Below are 15024 nucleotides of genomic sequence, written 5' to 3'. Positions count from 1 at the left end.
CTGAAAGATGAGGAGGGGCTAACAGGGGAGCGCGCGAGCTGTGGGAGTTGGAGGAGCAGTCGGTCAGGGGTAGCAGAATATGGTTCCACAGAGAAGCTTTGCCGCGTGCCATGGCCCCAACACAGGCTTGTATGAGCCCTGGATCAGGTACTGCTACTTCTCTGTGTTTTTCAGACAACTCACTTTACGATCCATGCCTCAGTTTCCTCGTCTCCAAGGCCTTGACTCAGGATTGTGGTGAGGACTAGTGAGTTAATGCGGAAGGCACTCCGACAGTGCCTGGTGCAGGGCCTTCTCTGGGTGGTTGCATTCTTGCACTCCCGCTTTCTGGTGTAATGCTCTATGACGTAGGAAGACAAGATAGGGGTCTGAGCCTTTAACGCTGAGGACAACGCTCAGGGAGGTCGAATGCTTTTCCCAGGGGTCAAAGAGTCAGTGAATGGAAGATCTGAGCCCAGAAGATAAATTGTTTTAAAACCCAATTCAGTGCTTTTTCCGTTGGAATCACTGCTGCTCTTCGCTCACGCTGGGTTCGGAGCATGCGCTGGAATGGTTACAGCTGAAAATGGGTCTCTTTGGTAATCAGATAGGGTGCATGTTTCTTAGAATTTGTTTGAAAGTGGTTTTGGGTGTGTCTCTTAGTGACTCAGGTTTGGCGACTAGATTCAGAATCTTTGTAGGGTCACTGGTTTCCTCTTGGAGCGGAGCAGTGGGGTGGCAGGATGCCTTTATTTGATGTTGATGATTACACGGGCAGCTGTGGGCATTTGTGCAGCATGTGCCAGGCACGCTACAGGTGCAGTAGCTTGGGATGGGACACGAGTCTCAGCAAGACGCAGAGTCGGGCTCTTGAGAGTGTACAGACTTGAGTAGGGGTTGGTGGCAGGCAGAGCGGTCATCGCGGCTCCGTGCAGATGGTGGGGTAGGCACCAGAGCTGCGTGCTGTCTGCTGGGCAGAGAAGGAACAACACCCACGGCCCGGGGAAGGACTCAGCCAGCAGGTAGCGGGGGTCTCAGATGGCCTGGATATGCTGACCGAAAGCTAGGGCGTGTTGTGTGTAGAGGAGGCCGTGATGGCTCTCGGTCACGCGTGAGTGTGCATGAGGTGAGGTGCATGGCCTGAAACATGAGGAGCGCTGTGGCCGTCTCTGGAGAGAGCTGTGTTTTCTGTAGCGGTGCTTCTATTTGGGGAAACTTAATGTGCCTCTCAGTCCGTCTGCATCCATGTGATGCCCGTCTACATTGTCCCGTGGAATTCAGAGTGGAGACGGGTAGTTCTCGTGTGTTCGGATCCGTCATTTGCTGTTCTTACAGGGGTGGAAGCTCAGAGTCTGAAAGTTCCCTGACCTGGAGACTTTGCTACCTGACTCCTAGGTCCCCAGAAACAGGGTGTTCTAGGGTAACACTCCCTGGGCTTTGAAACGCTGTCACTCGCGTTATCCTGTGTGATTTTTGCATTGTTATTCCATGTTAGAGGCAAGGAAACTGAGGATCAGGGAACCCCGCTGACTTTTCTGCACAGGGGGGACCTCAGGAAGGAACCGCCTTGGACGGTTTGGCCTTGATTTTCGGAGTGGAGGACTGCGTTGATTAAAACACAAGTGAGGACTCTCTTGGGTAATTATCTTCACCAAGTAAAACGACCACGCCACGTGCCAGACGTCCCAGCAGAGGCGGCTGGGTGCCTTGCTGTCGACGAAGTGACAAGACCTCTGCTCCTGGCAGGTTCTCAGGTGGAATCTTCCAGTGGCGGGGCGGCGAGGGTGCAGGAGTCACACCTGACACCCAGCACGACAGTGGGAAGCCTTGATCAGCTGAACTGGGACTCCCTGGAGTCTGGGGTCTTTTGTCTGACCAAGAGAGTTTGGGATCATTGTGTGGAATAGGGAATGCTTTTCCAGGAGCTGGTAATGCCACAGAGATAATGTAGACATTGAAGAAATACTTTTGCCCATGCAAAGTGCAATTCTCATTCCACTATAGGCTATTCTACCTTAAAAAAGTAAAAAAAAAAAAAAAAAAAATAAAACAAAAAAAAACCACCATACACAACCCCCCACTCCCAGCCCGCCCTGTGGGCCTTTCGTATGGCTTCTTCGTGTCCCACCCTTTGGTTAACTCCTCAACTGGGTTTACATTTCTCCCCCTTACTCCTACATCTCCTTTCCCACATGGCCTGCACATTCCTCACTGAAAGTAGGAATTCTAACTGACTGGGGACATGGATGACAAGTCCGGGCTGGCATCCGTCATTTTTGTTTCGTGTGAAACGCTCAGGTTGTGGAATGCCTCGGGTTCGCACCTCAAGGACTTGGCTGTAATCATTTGCTCCCCCCACCCCTTGAAAAGCAGCTTTCATCCTCTCTCCCCTTAGGGCCAGTCTGATGCAGCCCCCAAGCGGCTGTCCCAACACCGCTGGGTTTTGTCTCATCAGAGCGCTGTCAGCCTCTTGTATTATTTTCTTTATCCCTTCATTTGCTGCTCTTCTCCCCAACTTCTCCCAGCTGAGAACTGCAGCTGGGCCAGGACCCTGTCTTTCTTGTTCAATATTGCACCCCTCACGGGTGGTTAATTCAGCGAACTGGATAGTGAAGGTCTGACTTTGTTCTCTTTTGTCTTAAGATCACAGAGTTGACAGCAGCATGTTTTGCCCGGTGACGCTCATCCTGAACTTGGTGTTACTGAGTAAGTAGAAGCCAAGGCCTGAGAGGAGTATTTAATTTCTCATAAGTCTCATGCGTTTCAAAAACCCGTTTTTGTGTATCTTCACCCCCTGGGGTTGTTGAAAACAGAAGCCTTAACCTGAAGCTGCAGAGTTTTGCCAAAGCAGCTGACTGGGAAGCCAGGTCGCAAGCCTTCCTTGGAAAGTGGGGTCTTCCCCTGTTTCTGTCAGACACAGAAGGCCTTTGAGTCCCCACTGAGCAGGCGTCCTGGGGCCCTGTTGCATGACACCAAGCAAGTCTCTCCCCAGCATGCTTGTACTTCCAGTTGCCGTCTTCTGAAACCTCAGCAGCCCGGATCTGGAACTGAGATTGCCCAGATCCCTTTCCTTGTTTCGGGCTGCGGCCGCACGCGCCTGCCTCCGCACGCCTCCTCACGTGCACACAGCTCTTTCCCAACTTCCTGTGGTTCCTTTGTCTGGAACCCTCCCTCCCCACTGCCAGTGTTGCCCAAGGCTTCCTTAGGCTTCGGTTTCCATCCACAGCACCCCTTCCCTGGGGCGTGCCCCTGCCTTCTCCTTAGCCAGACTGGGTCTCCCGGGTGTGCCTCGGTGGGGTGCTCAGCGCTGCCTCTCCTTTCTCCTTGGCCTCTTTATCCCAGGGATGCTCGGTGGGGAGAAGAAAGGAATCAGGTGCTTGGCGCTCCTAGCCTTCTAGTTTTCTCTTTATTATTATTATTCCAACTGTGGAGGGCAGCTTGAACACTGACTTAGCAAAGTACACACCTCACTGCAGTTCCAGGCACAGAAAGTGTACACACACACATGCACGCACACATGCACAATGCACACACAAGCACACACAAAAGTACACACATGCATACACATGCACAATGCACACACAAAAGCACACACATGCATACACACATGTACACACATGCAACACACACGCACACATAGCCTGTATGTGTGCACATGTACACGCATGTACACACCTGCACATGTGTGTAATCTGCAGTAGACTGTTTTTCATGGAAGCAGGGTGATAACTGTGCCGGAGGGTGTTTGACTGTTTCCCAGAGGCCTGTGGAGAAGTCTGCTGTGTTTGCCCTCCTCTCCAGAGAGTCGCCCATCCAAGCCCTGTGGGTGGTGGCCTGGTGGCCCCAAGGTGTTCTGCAGGTCTTTCTGGAGCGCGTGGCCTCCTCTGTGAAAGCCTCGTTTTATTTGGCTGTTTCTCTACTAAGATCACCCTTCAGACAGGAGCTCCTCTTTGCTTTGGTTGTTGCTGTTGCTTTTGAAAAATCCGTGATTGTACGTACAGAGCGGAAATGCCCTCCTTATACCTTTAGCCACACGGAGACTTGCTCGGTTCTTCCTCACAGGAAAATTCCATCTAGTTGTTGCAGCTAATTTTGATTTCTTTCAAAATAACTCCCTGCGAAGGGTTTGCAGTTCATGTTTTCTTTTCCAGCCTCCCTACTGTGGGCCCGCTGCTGGGCAGGAAGTCAGCTCTCTTCTCTCAGGGAAACAGCTTGGATGAAGAGACTGGCACGTCGTCTCTCCCTTCCCATATGCGTTTGCTTGGCTCCTCTTTGTATGAGCCAGGCAGCTTCTAAATTTGTCTTTCTCTATTTTGTTTTCTCTCTGCATAGATCGTAACTGATGAGAGCAGAAATACTGATGCTAGGGTATTTGCTTTTCATGACCTCTTGCAATTCCTTGAGCAACATAGAGATATGGAGAGGGAGTGGTCCATGGGTGCCGGCACCCAGAGGCTGAAGAGCCAGGGCTGGTGGCACCGTGGGAGGGAGCGGGGCTGGGAGAGGGCAAAGCCAATGGAGCTCAAAGGGAGAGCTGTACTCTGTATTGGCCCAATTTCAATGACCTGCACAACGGCCTGCACTGCAGCAAATGCAGGGGCAGGCTTTTGTCAAAGAATTAAAGCAAGAGAGAGAGAGAAAGGCGACCAAAACTATCCCTGAACTGGCTTTTCAGATAGGGGGTCATGGGAAACTTAAGAGCAAGACGCATCCCATTTCCTGTTTGTGGTAAGTGGATGTGAGTGTCTAGATGGACCACCAGCGAGGAGGCAGTTCCGGGTGTCCCCTGGAAGGAAGAGTTCTGGAAGGAAAGGGGGAAGGGACCAGCTGGGAGGAGGGAGCCGCATAGCTTCCGTGGCACTGGATGACCTGAGCCCTCGAGGTACCAGAGGATGCTTCTCCTAGCCTTGGGGCCGCCTGCTGGTTTGAGGTGCAGTTGGGTACGTGGGTGGTCCGTGTTGCATCCCTTGGGTGGGGGTGGGTGGTGGTCCAGTACTGCGTGGTTGATAGTGATTTTTGGTGTTGAGGGTATTCGTCTAAGCCATGTGTCTCTTGCTTTTGACTCATAGATTATTCCTGGGGCCTGAGTGACCCGATTGTTTCTGCCCGTGAGCTAACAGTGCATGTGGGTGATTCGGCTCTGATGGGCTGTGTTTTCCAGAGCACGGAAGACAAACTCGTGACCAAGGTGGACTGGACGTTCTCCTCCGGAGAGCGCGCCAAGGTAGCAAGGAGGAAGCGTCGGGGGGGCAGCGGAGGCCCTGGCGGCGGGTGGCAGGACTGAGCGGGCAGAGGGGGTGCCACGAGGTGGTGCTGTGCCGGGGCGGGGTGGGTGTTTGGGGGTCATCCCTGCACCCCCTCCTCACCTAGCCGCTTCGCTGGGCAGCTCCAGCTGGGTGAGTTTCTCAGGCTCTCTGAGCTTCAGCTTCCATATCTGTGAGGAGGAGGGTGATTATATAACGGTAGTGCTCAACTGTCAGGTCGCTGAGGTCTGATGGGACATCCACGAGGCGTCTCCTGCTGTTTGTGGACTGGCACGGGTGGGTGAGGGAGCGGTTCCCGTGGTCTAAGCAGAGGAACTCCGGCCTGGGCACAGCACAGATGCCACCGTGATCTCTCTTGGGGTGAGAGGGGGCAGATTCATTCAGCACCCTACTTCCTCTGTGTTGTGGGGAATCACCCTTCTCTTCTCCGTGGCTGCTTGAAATGTGGAGACTGGCCAATGCAGCGTGACTGGGCAAAGTTCCTATTTGAAAGTAGGAACCAGGAGGCAGGAAGGATCTCATGAGAGCTTGTGTGGCCATCCGGGTATGTCAGGGTCCTTGGTGATTTCTTACTAGCAGCAACATGCCAGCATTTGCAAATGAAATATTGCCTTTGAGGCATTCCCTGTGACCTCTGTCATCCCACTGGCGTCAAATCAGTATTTATCAGTACAGGAGAGATTTAGCCCTGGTCTGAGTAGAAGTAACACCTCCCCAGGGCTTGCCCCCTAGCCTGCTGTTACTTCCTGCCCCTGACTCCTTGTGATGTGCCGCCTGGAGGGCGGCGGAAGCCAGAGCAGCGGCTGCCGGGAGCGCCAGCCCACAGGCCCAGTGGAATTCAGCCATGAATTCCATCGCCACAGCATAGGGGCCGTGATGGCAGACAGGGTGAACCTGAAAGATGGGTCCTCAGAAACTGTCAGCTGGCGTGCCCAGGGCCAGCATCAGAGGTGTTACATCTTAGGTTGCAAGAAACAAAAATGGGAGCCAAGTTTCTCACTTGTCCTTGCAGCCAGTGAGTCACTGAGCACGTCACCTGGCACCTTGTAATTATTCCCTGAGGATTTGCTCCTAATTAGGCTGCCTCCACAGAGCAGGATCTCTTGTTTGTTTGTTTGTTTATCTATCTGAGAGGCAGACACACATGCAGAGAAGGAGATAGAATGAACCTGCTGCTTTAGTCCCTAAATGCCCAGGTCTCCCTCGTAGGTGGCAGGGACCCAGTCACTTGAGCCGTCACCCTCTGCCTCCCGGGGTGTGCATTAGCAGGAAGCTGGCATCAGGAGTGGAGCCAGACCTTGAACGCAGCCGCTCCGGTGTCCCAACCACCAGGTTCAACACTACCCTGACAAGGCCTTTGGAATCCAGCCTCCCAGGTCTGACAGCTCTTTCGCTTCCCTCCCACGTGTGTGGCTCTCAGGACGAATACGTGCTCTACTATTATGCCAACCTCAGCGTGCCTGTGGGGCGCTTCCAGAACCGTGCGCGCCTGGCGGGGGACATCTTGCGCAAGGGTGGCTCCCTGCTGCTCCAAGAGGTGCAAGAGGCTGACCAGGGGACCTACACCTGTGAAATGCGCCTGGAAAAGGAGAGTGCCGTGTTCAAGAAGGCAGTGGTGCTGCACGTGCTGCCCGAGGAGCCCAGAGGTACGCGGGCGCATCCTTCGGCAGGGGCAGGCCCCCGCGGTGCAAGAGGCCAGGAGCTGTTCGTGGAGAGGTTAAGGAACTAGCCCAAGGACGCATCTGTTAAATGGCATAAAGAGCACTTGCATCTCTGGCAGTGGGGTCCGCAGCCTTCTCCCTGCGCCCTCATAGCTGCCAGCGGTTACACACACTGGTGCCACGTCCGCATTGTGTGCTAGGGGTTCCAGGGCTTACAAGAGAAACCGGCACATCTTGCTTGTTTGCACCTCATTTCCCATCGGTAAACAGTGGCAATGGCTTTAGTCCATCCAGAGCTTTCAATTGTGCCCTGCAGACGCCCCCAGCCCCAGCCCCACTCACCTGGGAACCCGGGTGGCACAAAGGTGAGGACAGGGTGGGGCTGGTATAAGGCCTGGGCTGCCACGTGAGACTTTGCAGGAGCGGGTTCTGCTGCTTTAAAGCAGTTTGAAAGTGAGCGCAGGAGCCAGGCAGCCGTTTGGGGCACTGCTTTTCTTCCTGGCGTGTTGGCTGCCAGGCACACACGTGGTACTGTAGGGAAGGAGGGAAAGTTCTGGCCGGCAACCGTGAGCAGCCAGGCGGGGCTGGGAAACACCGTCCATGGGTCACGGAGACAGCCGGACGAGGAGCTTGTCGCCTAGAATACAGATGTGCCAAAGCAGCTGTCGATGACAAGTGCTGCGTCCGTTCTTTTGAAAAAAAAAAATTTTACCATACAAATAAAAATTGTACTTATTTATAGGCTAGCAGGTGCTGTTTCGATACCTGTTTATGTTGTGTAAAGTGTAATCGGCATGAACATATCCTTCTCCTCAAACGTTTCATATTTCTCTATCCAAAATGCTCTCCTCTAGTTTAATAGACAGCACAGTAACAGTCCCTGTAGCCACCCGAACTTCTTGCTGACTTCCAGCGTGGCTTAGTGCCTGTCAATCCATCCTTCTCTACCCCTCGCTCCCCTGTCCCTCCCCAGCCTGTGTAACCACCATTCGACTTTTTTTTTTTTTTAAAGGTTTATTTTATTTATCTAAGAGGCAGAGTTACAGACAGAGGGAGAGACAGGGAGGGATTGATCTTCCATCCACTGGTTTACTCCTCAAATGCACAGAACGGCCGAAGCTGGGTAGATCCAGAGCCAGGAGCCAGGAGCTTCTTCCCAGTCTCTCAAGTGGGTGCAGGGGCCCAAGGACTTGGGCCATCTTCCACTGCTTTCCTAGGCCATAGCAGAGAGCTGGATCAGAAGAGGAGCAGCCAGGACTGGAACTGGTGTCCCAATGGGATGCCAGCACTGTAGGTGGAGGCTTAACCTACTACACCACAGCGCCGGCCCCCCACTGTTATACATGTCACTTGTATGAGATGAGAGCACCCTTTTATAAAAGGCTGCACATAGGAGTGAGGTCACATGACACTTTCTGTGCTTGCTGGCTTATTTCACTTAAGACGACGACCTATAGTTCCAATCATATTGTCACAGGTGAAAAGATTTCATTGTATTTTTAATGATGATAGCATTTCTTATTTAAGATGGTGACATTCTTGGGAAGCATGTAGACTAAAATAAATCACTATTGAAATGGCCTTGCATGAAGCTACCTATGCCACTGAAGTTCTGAAATCTTTCATCGTGTAAATAATTGTTCTTATTTATTTATTTGAAAGGCAGATTGACAAAGAGAAATGGAGAGAGAGAGAAAGAAAGAGTTCTTTTATCTGCTGGTTCACTTCCCAAAATGGGCACAATGGCTGGGGCCAGGCTGAATCCAGGAGCCTGGAACTCTGTCCAGGTCTTCCGTGTGGGTGACAGGGGCCCAAGCACTTGGGCGGTTTGCTGCTGCCTTCCCAGACACGTTAGCAGGGAGTTGGGTTGGAAGCAGAGCAGCCGGGACTCAAACTGGCGCTCTGAGAGGGGCTGCTGCTGTCACAGGTGGTGGCTCTGCCTGCTGCACCAGCACACCAAACCCTGCATCCCTCTTCTATAATGAACTGTTGAGATCCAAACCAACTGACACCCAGCGTCTCTAAAATCCAGTTTCTCTCTATCGATATAATCATTCCTAAATCAAAATATTTCAATGAATAGAAGTTTGAAAGCCACAGACCTGGGTGCCTTCTTTACAAGTGTGGGATGGTGGAGTTTGGGGTTCAGGCAGGGAGCCAGGATCTACCAGCCGGGCCCTCTGGTGCTTGGCTCCGTGATGGTCCCCAGAGCAGCTGCCTTCTCCTGGGGGCACTCCCCACATCTGCTCAGTCACTTCTGCCCTGCTCTGCTCCATGTCCTTGGTCTCGGATGAGCCCTGGCCCGAGCGCTGGCACAGAGTTGGCAGTCAATAAGCATTTGTCACATGAGGGCAATTCTGGAACTGAATTGCTATCCCTCAGCCTAATCTTATTTCTGAGAAGCGGAGCTGCAGACGCTGGCTTCTGGCTGGTCTCCTAATTTTCCTACTTTAATTTTATTGCCATTTTCCTTGTGATTTCGGTGCTCTGTTTCTCCAGGAGGAGGAAGCAAATCAGATCCCCATGTGCCCCAGGATTTCTTCTGTTTCTCTGTGTGCCTTTGCCTTTGGCGCTGTACTTGAACACATGTGTAGACAAGCATAGCCTGCACGAGGGGTGCCTTTGCCTTCCCAGAGGAACAAAAGGGAGGCCGTTCCAAGAGTTGAAGAAGCTGTGGGGACAGGGGCAGTCAGATGATCCCCAGGGAACCGCTGGGGCAACCTGCATTTATTTCTGCATCCAGCCAAAATGAGGATAGACCCAGCCTGCTATGTGTGCCTTGTAGCTCCGGGGAAAGTCGTTCTGTGGAGCTTGCCGCCTCCCGTGTGGAAACCCCACTTTTTTTTTTTTTTGGACAGGCAGAGTGGACAGTGAGAGAGAGAGACAGAGAGAAAGGTCTTCCTTTTCCGTTGGCTCAGGCTTTGTGTGTAGGTGGGCTGCGGTTCAGCCTTGGCTCTGTTGTATGCTGGCCAGGAGGCTCTGGGCTGTCTGCCTCTCCCCTCTGCAGAATGGGTGAGTGACAGTACCTGCCTCACCTCCTGTGGGTGAGGAGTCTGGCACCTGTCTTACACACGGCAGGCCTTAGAGTATGCAGTTGTTAGCAGTGCACTTTAAAAACAGCGTTCAGTCCCTAACGTGTGGATAGAGCATGCTATACCCCGCCTCCCCCTCCCCCCAACCCCCGGTATTCTTTGGAGTGAATTTTTTGAATTTTCAAAATAGTTCCCTGCATTGGATTTCGAGTTCATAATATTTTCTTTATTTTCTTTCCCTTTCTTCCCCTTGTGCTTCTGTCTTGCTGGGCAGGAAGTAAACTCGTGGGGGCCGCGGTTTGGAGGAGAGGTCAGCGCCTTCCTCCTGGGCTTTGCTGAGCGCACACTCACGCTCCTTTGCAGGATCTCTGCTCAGCGGAGACCTAGGCTTGCGTCGCGCGCTGTCCTCTCCTGCCTTTCATTTCTGTGTTGCCTTCGTGGGTGATTAGCTCAGAGTGCTGCAGAGACATGAGACGCGTCTGTGTGCGTGTCCTCTTGTTGAGGATCTCTGCGAACAGCCTCTGCAGTGAATCTGGGGTGGCGGGTGGCAGCTGCCCCTGCTAGCAGGCAGAGGGAGGAGCCGAGGCACTGGGGCACAGTGGAGGGGGCAAAGGGGAGAGGAGAAACGTCCAGAGGAAGCTGTCTTCCTGCCTGGCCTGACACCAGAACTGAGTCCTAAGACAACTTGTAAACAGAATTTAAAAAGCTAAAGCAAATGACCCATGATTTATTTTTGTGGGTTATAAATGAGTTCTAGAACTTTCCACTTCCTCCTCATGCTAAGCAGATGTGGGTATCTAAGGTGACAGACAGGAAGCCGGGGCTTCTAGATTTTCTGTGTTTTCTTTTGTGCAAACTTGGTGGAGTTGGGGTGCACAGGGGGAGTTCTGAGAAGGGGAACGGGAAGAGAATGAAAGGCGGCACGACGTATTTGGTCCACGGTAGGGGGTGTGCAGTCAGAGGACGCCCCCTTTCCCTGGGGCGGGGGGCGCCCTGTGGCTTGAGTGAGGGCCTCTGAGTACTGCGCCCACACAGGGTCGTCTGGGTCACCTGTGGGAAGGACACAGGCTGTGTTCGGTGGCCTCAGCGATTTGTTGCTAAGTCTTTGGTCTGAATTCTTTGTCTTCTAGAAAACCTTCGGCTCCTATGGGGTATGCCGTGGATCTGACTTGATTTACTGTTTTGTCCCAGAGCTCACGGTGCACGTGGCTGATTCGATTGTGATGAGGTGTGTTTTCCGGAGCACGGAAGACAATCTTGTGACCAAGGTGGACTGGACGTTCTCCTCCGGAGAGCGTGCCAAGGTAACAAGGAGGAAGCGTCGGGGCGGCGGCAGGGGGGCGGGGTGCAGCAGAGGCCCTGGCGGCGGGTGGCAGGACTGAACGGGCAGAGGGGGTGCCATGAGGCGGTGCTGCGAGGGCCTGGGCTTTGGAGGGGTCGTCCCGGGGCCTTCTCAGCATCTTCCAGAAGCAGCTCAACTTCCGGGGTTGGCAAGCTGCTGGCTCGGGGAGCGTGAACGTGGGGCGCACTTGGTGCCTGACTTGGCTGCTGTGTCTGGTGTCTCCTGCCCCTCTGCTCCTCTTTGTACAGTCCACGGCACAGTGCAGGGAGACCTGCTGGAGTCTGGGAAAGCCGCGGGCCAGCGTAGGGATGGCCGCATTCTTACTCCTATTTGAGTTATTTTGTCTGCGCTCCTTTGCCCCGTGTATGTGATGGGGGAACTTCCTTTGTCTTGGTGGGAGCGTCAGGCAGGTTGGGATTGGTGCATCCCCAGGGCCCAGGGCCAGGGCTGGCTCATGGGCGCTCCATGGGGCAAGCTATGTTGTGAGGGACATTCTAGGTACGTTGTTGTTAGTAGTGAGAGTTAGGATGCAAAGTTTTAGAAAAGGTGTCACTTTTGTAAATTACAACAGAGTCCAGGTCATCCCTCTGACGAGGTGGTTTGCACTCGCTTATCAGCTGCATGCTGCTGGAGGGGGCAGGCGGGCTGGGGCAGTGACTGAGGAAGAAACTGATGTTACCGCGTCAGGCAGCCCTGAGCGTCAGGGAGGGCAAGGCAGGGTCTGCTGGCATTTCGTACTGGGGGTCAGCAAGGCTCCAGCGAGGAGGTGACATTTCGGCAGAGAGTAGAAGCGAGTGAGGGAGTAAGTGTGTATTTCTGGGGGCTGTGGGGGCAGGGGAGTGTTCCTGTTACAGGGAATTAGCAAGTGCAAGGGCCCTGAGGCCAGTACTCAAGGGGCAGCGAGGAGGTCAGTGTGGCGGGAGTGAGGTGACCCGAGGAAGCGAGGGAAGAGCAGGTCATGTGGGGCCTCATATTTTTAAGAGAAAGGGGCTGGGGGTATCAGAAGGTTTTACACAGAGGAGTGGCATGACTGACATTTTTGGGGGTTCCTGGGCTGAGAAGGGATGGTGGTGGAGAGCAAGCAGGAAGAGAACTAAGGGATCCAGCCAGGGAGAGGTGGGTTGAGCCAGAATTCTAGCGGTGGGGGGTGGGTGGGGAGGTGTTTTGGTGGTAGGGGCTACAGGACTGGCTTAGGGGGTTACATGTGGGTTGTCCACGAAGGAGAGGAGTTACAGATGTGTCCACGAGCACCAGGAAGGCGGCATTGCCCTTTCTCGAAAGGGACAGACTAGCAGGAGCCAGTTCCAGGAGACGTTAGGAGCTGTGCTGTCAACGTGTTCCAGGGGCTCTTTGGAAACCCACCTGGAGGTGCCATGAAAAGTAATAGGAGAATGCAAACAGCATAAGTCGCTCCGCGCTCCCGCCCTTGTCACGCCTCTGTTCAGACGGAAATACCAGCAGTGTGTGAGCGTGCACACGTGTGTGAGCGTGCACACGTGTGTGGGCGTGCACGACGTGTCCTCTGCTACTTCCGGCACTGCCTGGTTGCCGTCACTAGTGAGTCCCGGGATCTTTGTGCCCTGCCCTGTCCTCACAACCTCGTGCTTTTTGCCTTTTTCTTCTTAGGTGGAGGCCGTGCTCCGCTACCACCCCAAGCTCACCACACCAGGGGAGTACTCCCGGAGCTGGGGCCGCTTCCAGAACCGTGTGAACCTGACGGGGGACATCTCCCGCCACGATGGCTCCATCGTGCTCCGGGAAGTGAAGGCGTCCGACGGAGGAAGCTACACCTGCAGTGTCCACCTGGGGGACCTGGTGTTCCGGAAGACAGTCGTGCTGAGTGTGATCCGGGAAGAAAGTATCTCACATTCCACTGGGGTGGGGGTGCTGAGGGATGCCAGAGCTGGCAGGCTGGGCCAGGCCGGAGGGGCTCCCAGGATGCAAAATGGAAGAGGGCACCGCTGTCAGGGGCTGGTCCTGACCCGCACCGTCCTGGGAGTGATGCCGCATTCAGTGTGGCTTCTTTGGTGCCTTGCTTGCCTCCCCACAACACTGGCCCAGCTGCTGGGCCAAGCAAAAGGGAGCTGACATTTAGCAAACCCCAGCCCTCTGCCAGAGCCCTCTCATTGCCAGTGTGGTCTGTCCAGGTAAAGATACGAGGGCGCAGAGATGGAGCAAAGTTCATGTCCAAAGCCGTCTTTACCTGGCTTCCAGGGAGGAGCTGGGTGCTGGGCGGTGGAAGGGAATGTGGTCCTGAGCTGATGGGGGACAGCAGGGAGTGCAGCCTGAGCCGGAGGGGTTTTCTGATCCAAAGTTCTGTACTATGGCAGCCACTGTGCTCCACAGCCCAGGGGAATAAACAATCGTGTTGACTGAGAGAGGTTGATAAGTGAGGGATTAATGTTAAACCATAACCCAGCGGTCGGGATGTGACCTGTGGACTTTGCCTCTTACTGAGGCCTTCAGGAGGTCCCTTGGGTTGGCTGGGGGTCGGGGAGAGCCGGGAGGATGGAGCATACCGTGACACCCAGGGCCAGAGAGCCAAGTCCAGGGAGGCACCTCCTTGTTGGTAGCACAGGCTTGTGGCTGGAGCGGGCAGCAGAGCAGGTGGAGTTGAGAGCATCCTGTCTAGGTGCACCTCTCCCTCACAATCTGCACTCTGCTTCCCAGGGAAGATGCGTGCCATGGTGGGGCCACTCAGCTGCCCTGCCCGCCCTGCCCACCCTGCCTGCAAACATAGCTGCACCTGCTCCTGTTCTTACTGGTTTGGTTCTTCCTCTTGCCTGTATCTTTATCTATCTCGCTTGTATTTCTTTTTCTTAAAGCAAGGCTTCTGGCTATAATTGACATACCCTATAGTTGACTCACTTAGAGTATACAGCTCAATGGTTTGTGGTGTATTTCACATTGTAGCACCACCACTCACCACAGTCATTTCCACATTTCTCTCTCAGCATAGCCAAACAACTTGCTAAAGGGCTGTACTTGCTGTCTTGCTGTCTCGTGTCCCAGCAGCCCCTCTGTGTGCCGTGTTGACTCCTGCTTCTGCCTCTGCTGTAGCCTGATGACTCTAATCACCTGTCCCCAGCCTTCCTACCTTGCTGGTACTGGACACCACCTTCCATATGCATCCTATACTGGCTATGACTATATATACACACACAGTCACACACACACACAGAGTCATCCTTTGGTATCTGTAGATTGGTTCCATGATCCACCCTGCAAATCCAAAATTTGCAGATGCTGAGGTCCCTTATATAAAATGGTACAGTGTTTGCATGGAACCTACATACATCTTCCCATATAGTTGCAATCATCGTTGGATTATTATAATACCCAGTACAACATAAATGCTGTGTATACTGTGCTACATACCACGTTGTTCAAGGGAGAAATTGCCTGCACAGATCCAGCTTTTTTTCTCCTGAAACATTTCTAATACACGATTGACTGAATCTACAGATGAGGAGCCCTAGGATACTGAGGGCTGGCTGTGTGTGTGTGAGGGTACCTAAAAAGCTCATGGAAAATGGAATTAAAAGATCAGTATATGGGTGCTGCAGGTTAAGCCTCCGCCTACAACACTATATGAGTGCCTGTTCCAGTCCCAGCTCCTCCACTTTTTTCTCCTCCTCCTTCTTTTTAAAAGATTTATTTCTTTGGGCCGGCGCCGCAGCTCAATAGGCTAATTCTCCGCCTGTGGCGCCGGCACCCCGGGTTCTAGTCCCGGTCGGGGCACCAGA

At 53.6% G+C, this 15024-nt stretch overlaps 1 protein-coding gene across 11 annotated transcripts in view; it reads left to right on the top strand.

Annotated features, from left to right (window-relative positions):
* JAML (junction adhesion molecule like) overlaps positions 1 to 15024 on the top strand; it is a 28385-nt gene that overhangs the window by 3648 nt on the left and 9713 nt on the right. For 3 of the 11 annotated variants that reach the window (XR_016234874.1, XM_089334519.1, XM_008249431.5), the window contains exons 2-6: positions 2623 to 2685; positions 5049 to 5203; positions 6664 to 6889; positions 11128 to 11240; positions 12905 to 13136. Coding sequence is in view for 9 of the 11 variants with exons in the window: in XM_089334519.1 (XP_089190645.1) it covers positions 2643 to 2685; positions 5049 to 5203; positions 6664 to 6889; positions 11128 to 11240; positions 12905 to 13136 (769 nt within the window). In the remaining 2 variants the exon portion in view is untranslated. Of the gene's footprint in view, positions 1 to 25; positions 148 to 809; positions 1002 to 2622; positions 2686 to 5048; positions 5204 to 6663; positions 6890 to 10270; positions 10878 to 11066; positions 11241 to 12904; positions 13137 to 15024 lie in introns of those variants that run through there. The other 8 variants (XM_089334521.1, XM_089334520.1, XR_016234873.1 and 5 more) reach the window with 7 other exon arrangements.

Source organism: Oryctolagus cuniculus, chromosome 1, assembly GCF_051225735.1.
Source record: "Oryctolagus cuniculus isolate XC-2025 breed Fujian yellow rabbit chromosome 1, ASM5122573v1, whole genome shotgun sequence".
Taxonomy (NCBI): Eukaryota; Metazoa; Chordata; class Mammalia; order Lagomorpha; family Leporidae; genus Oryctolagus; species Oryctolagus cuniculus.
This window is presented reverse-complemented; position numbering and strand designations above follow the sequence as displayed.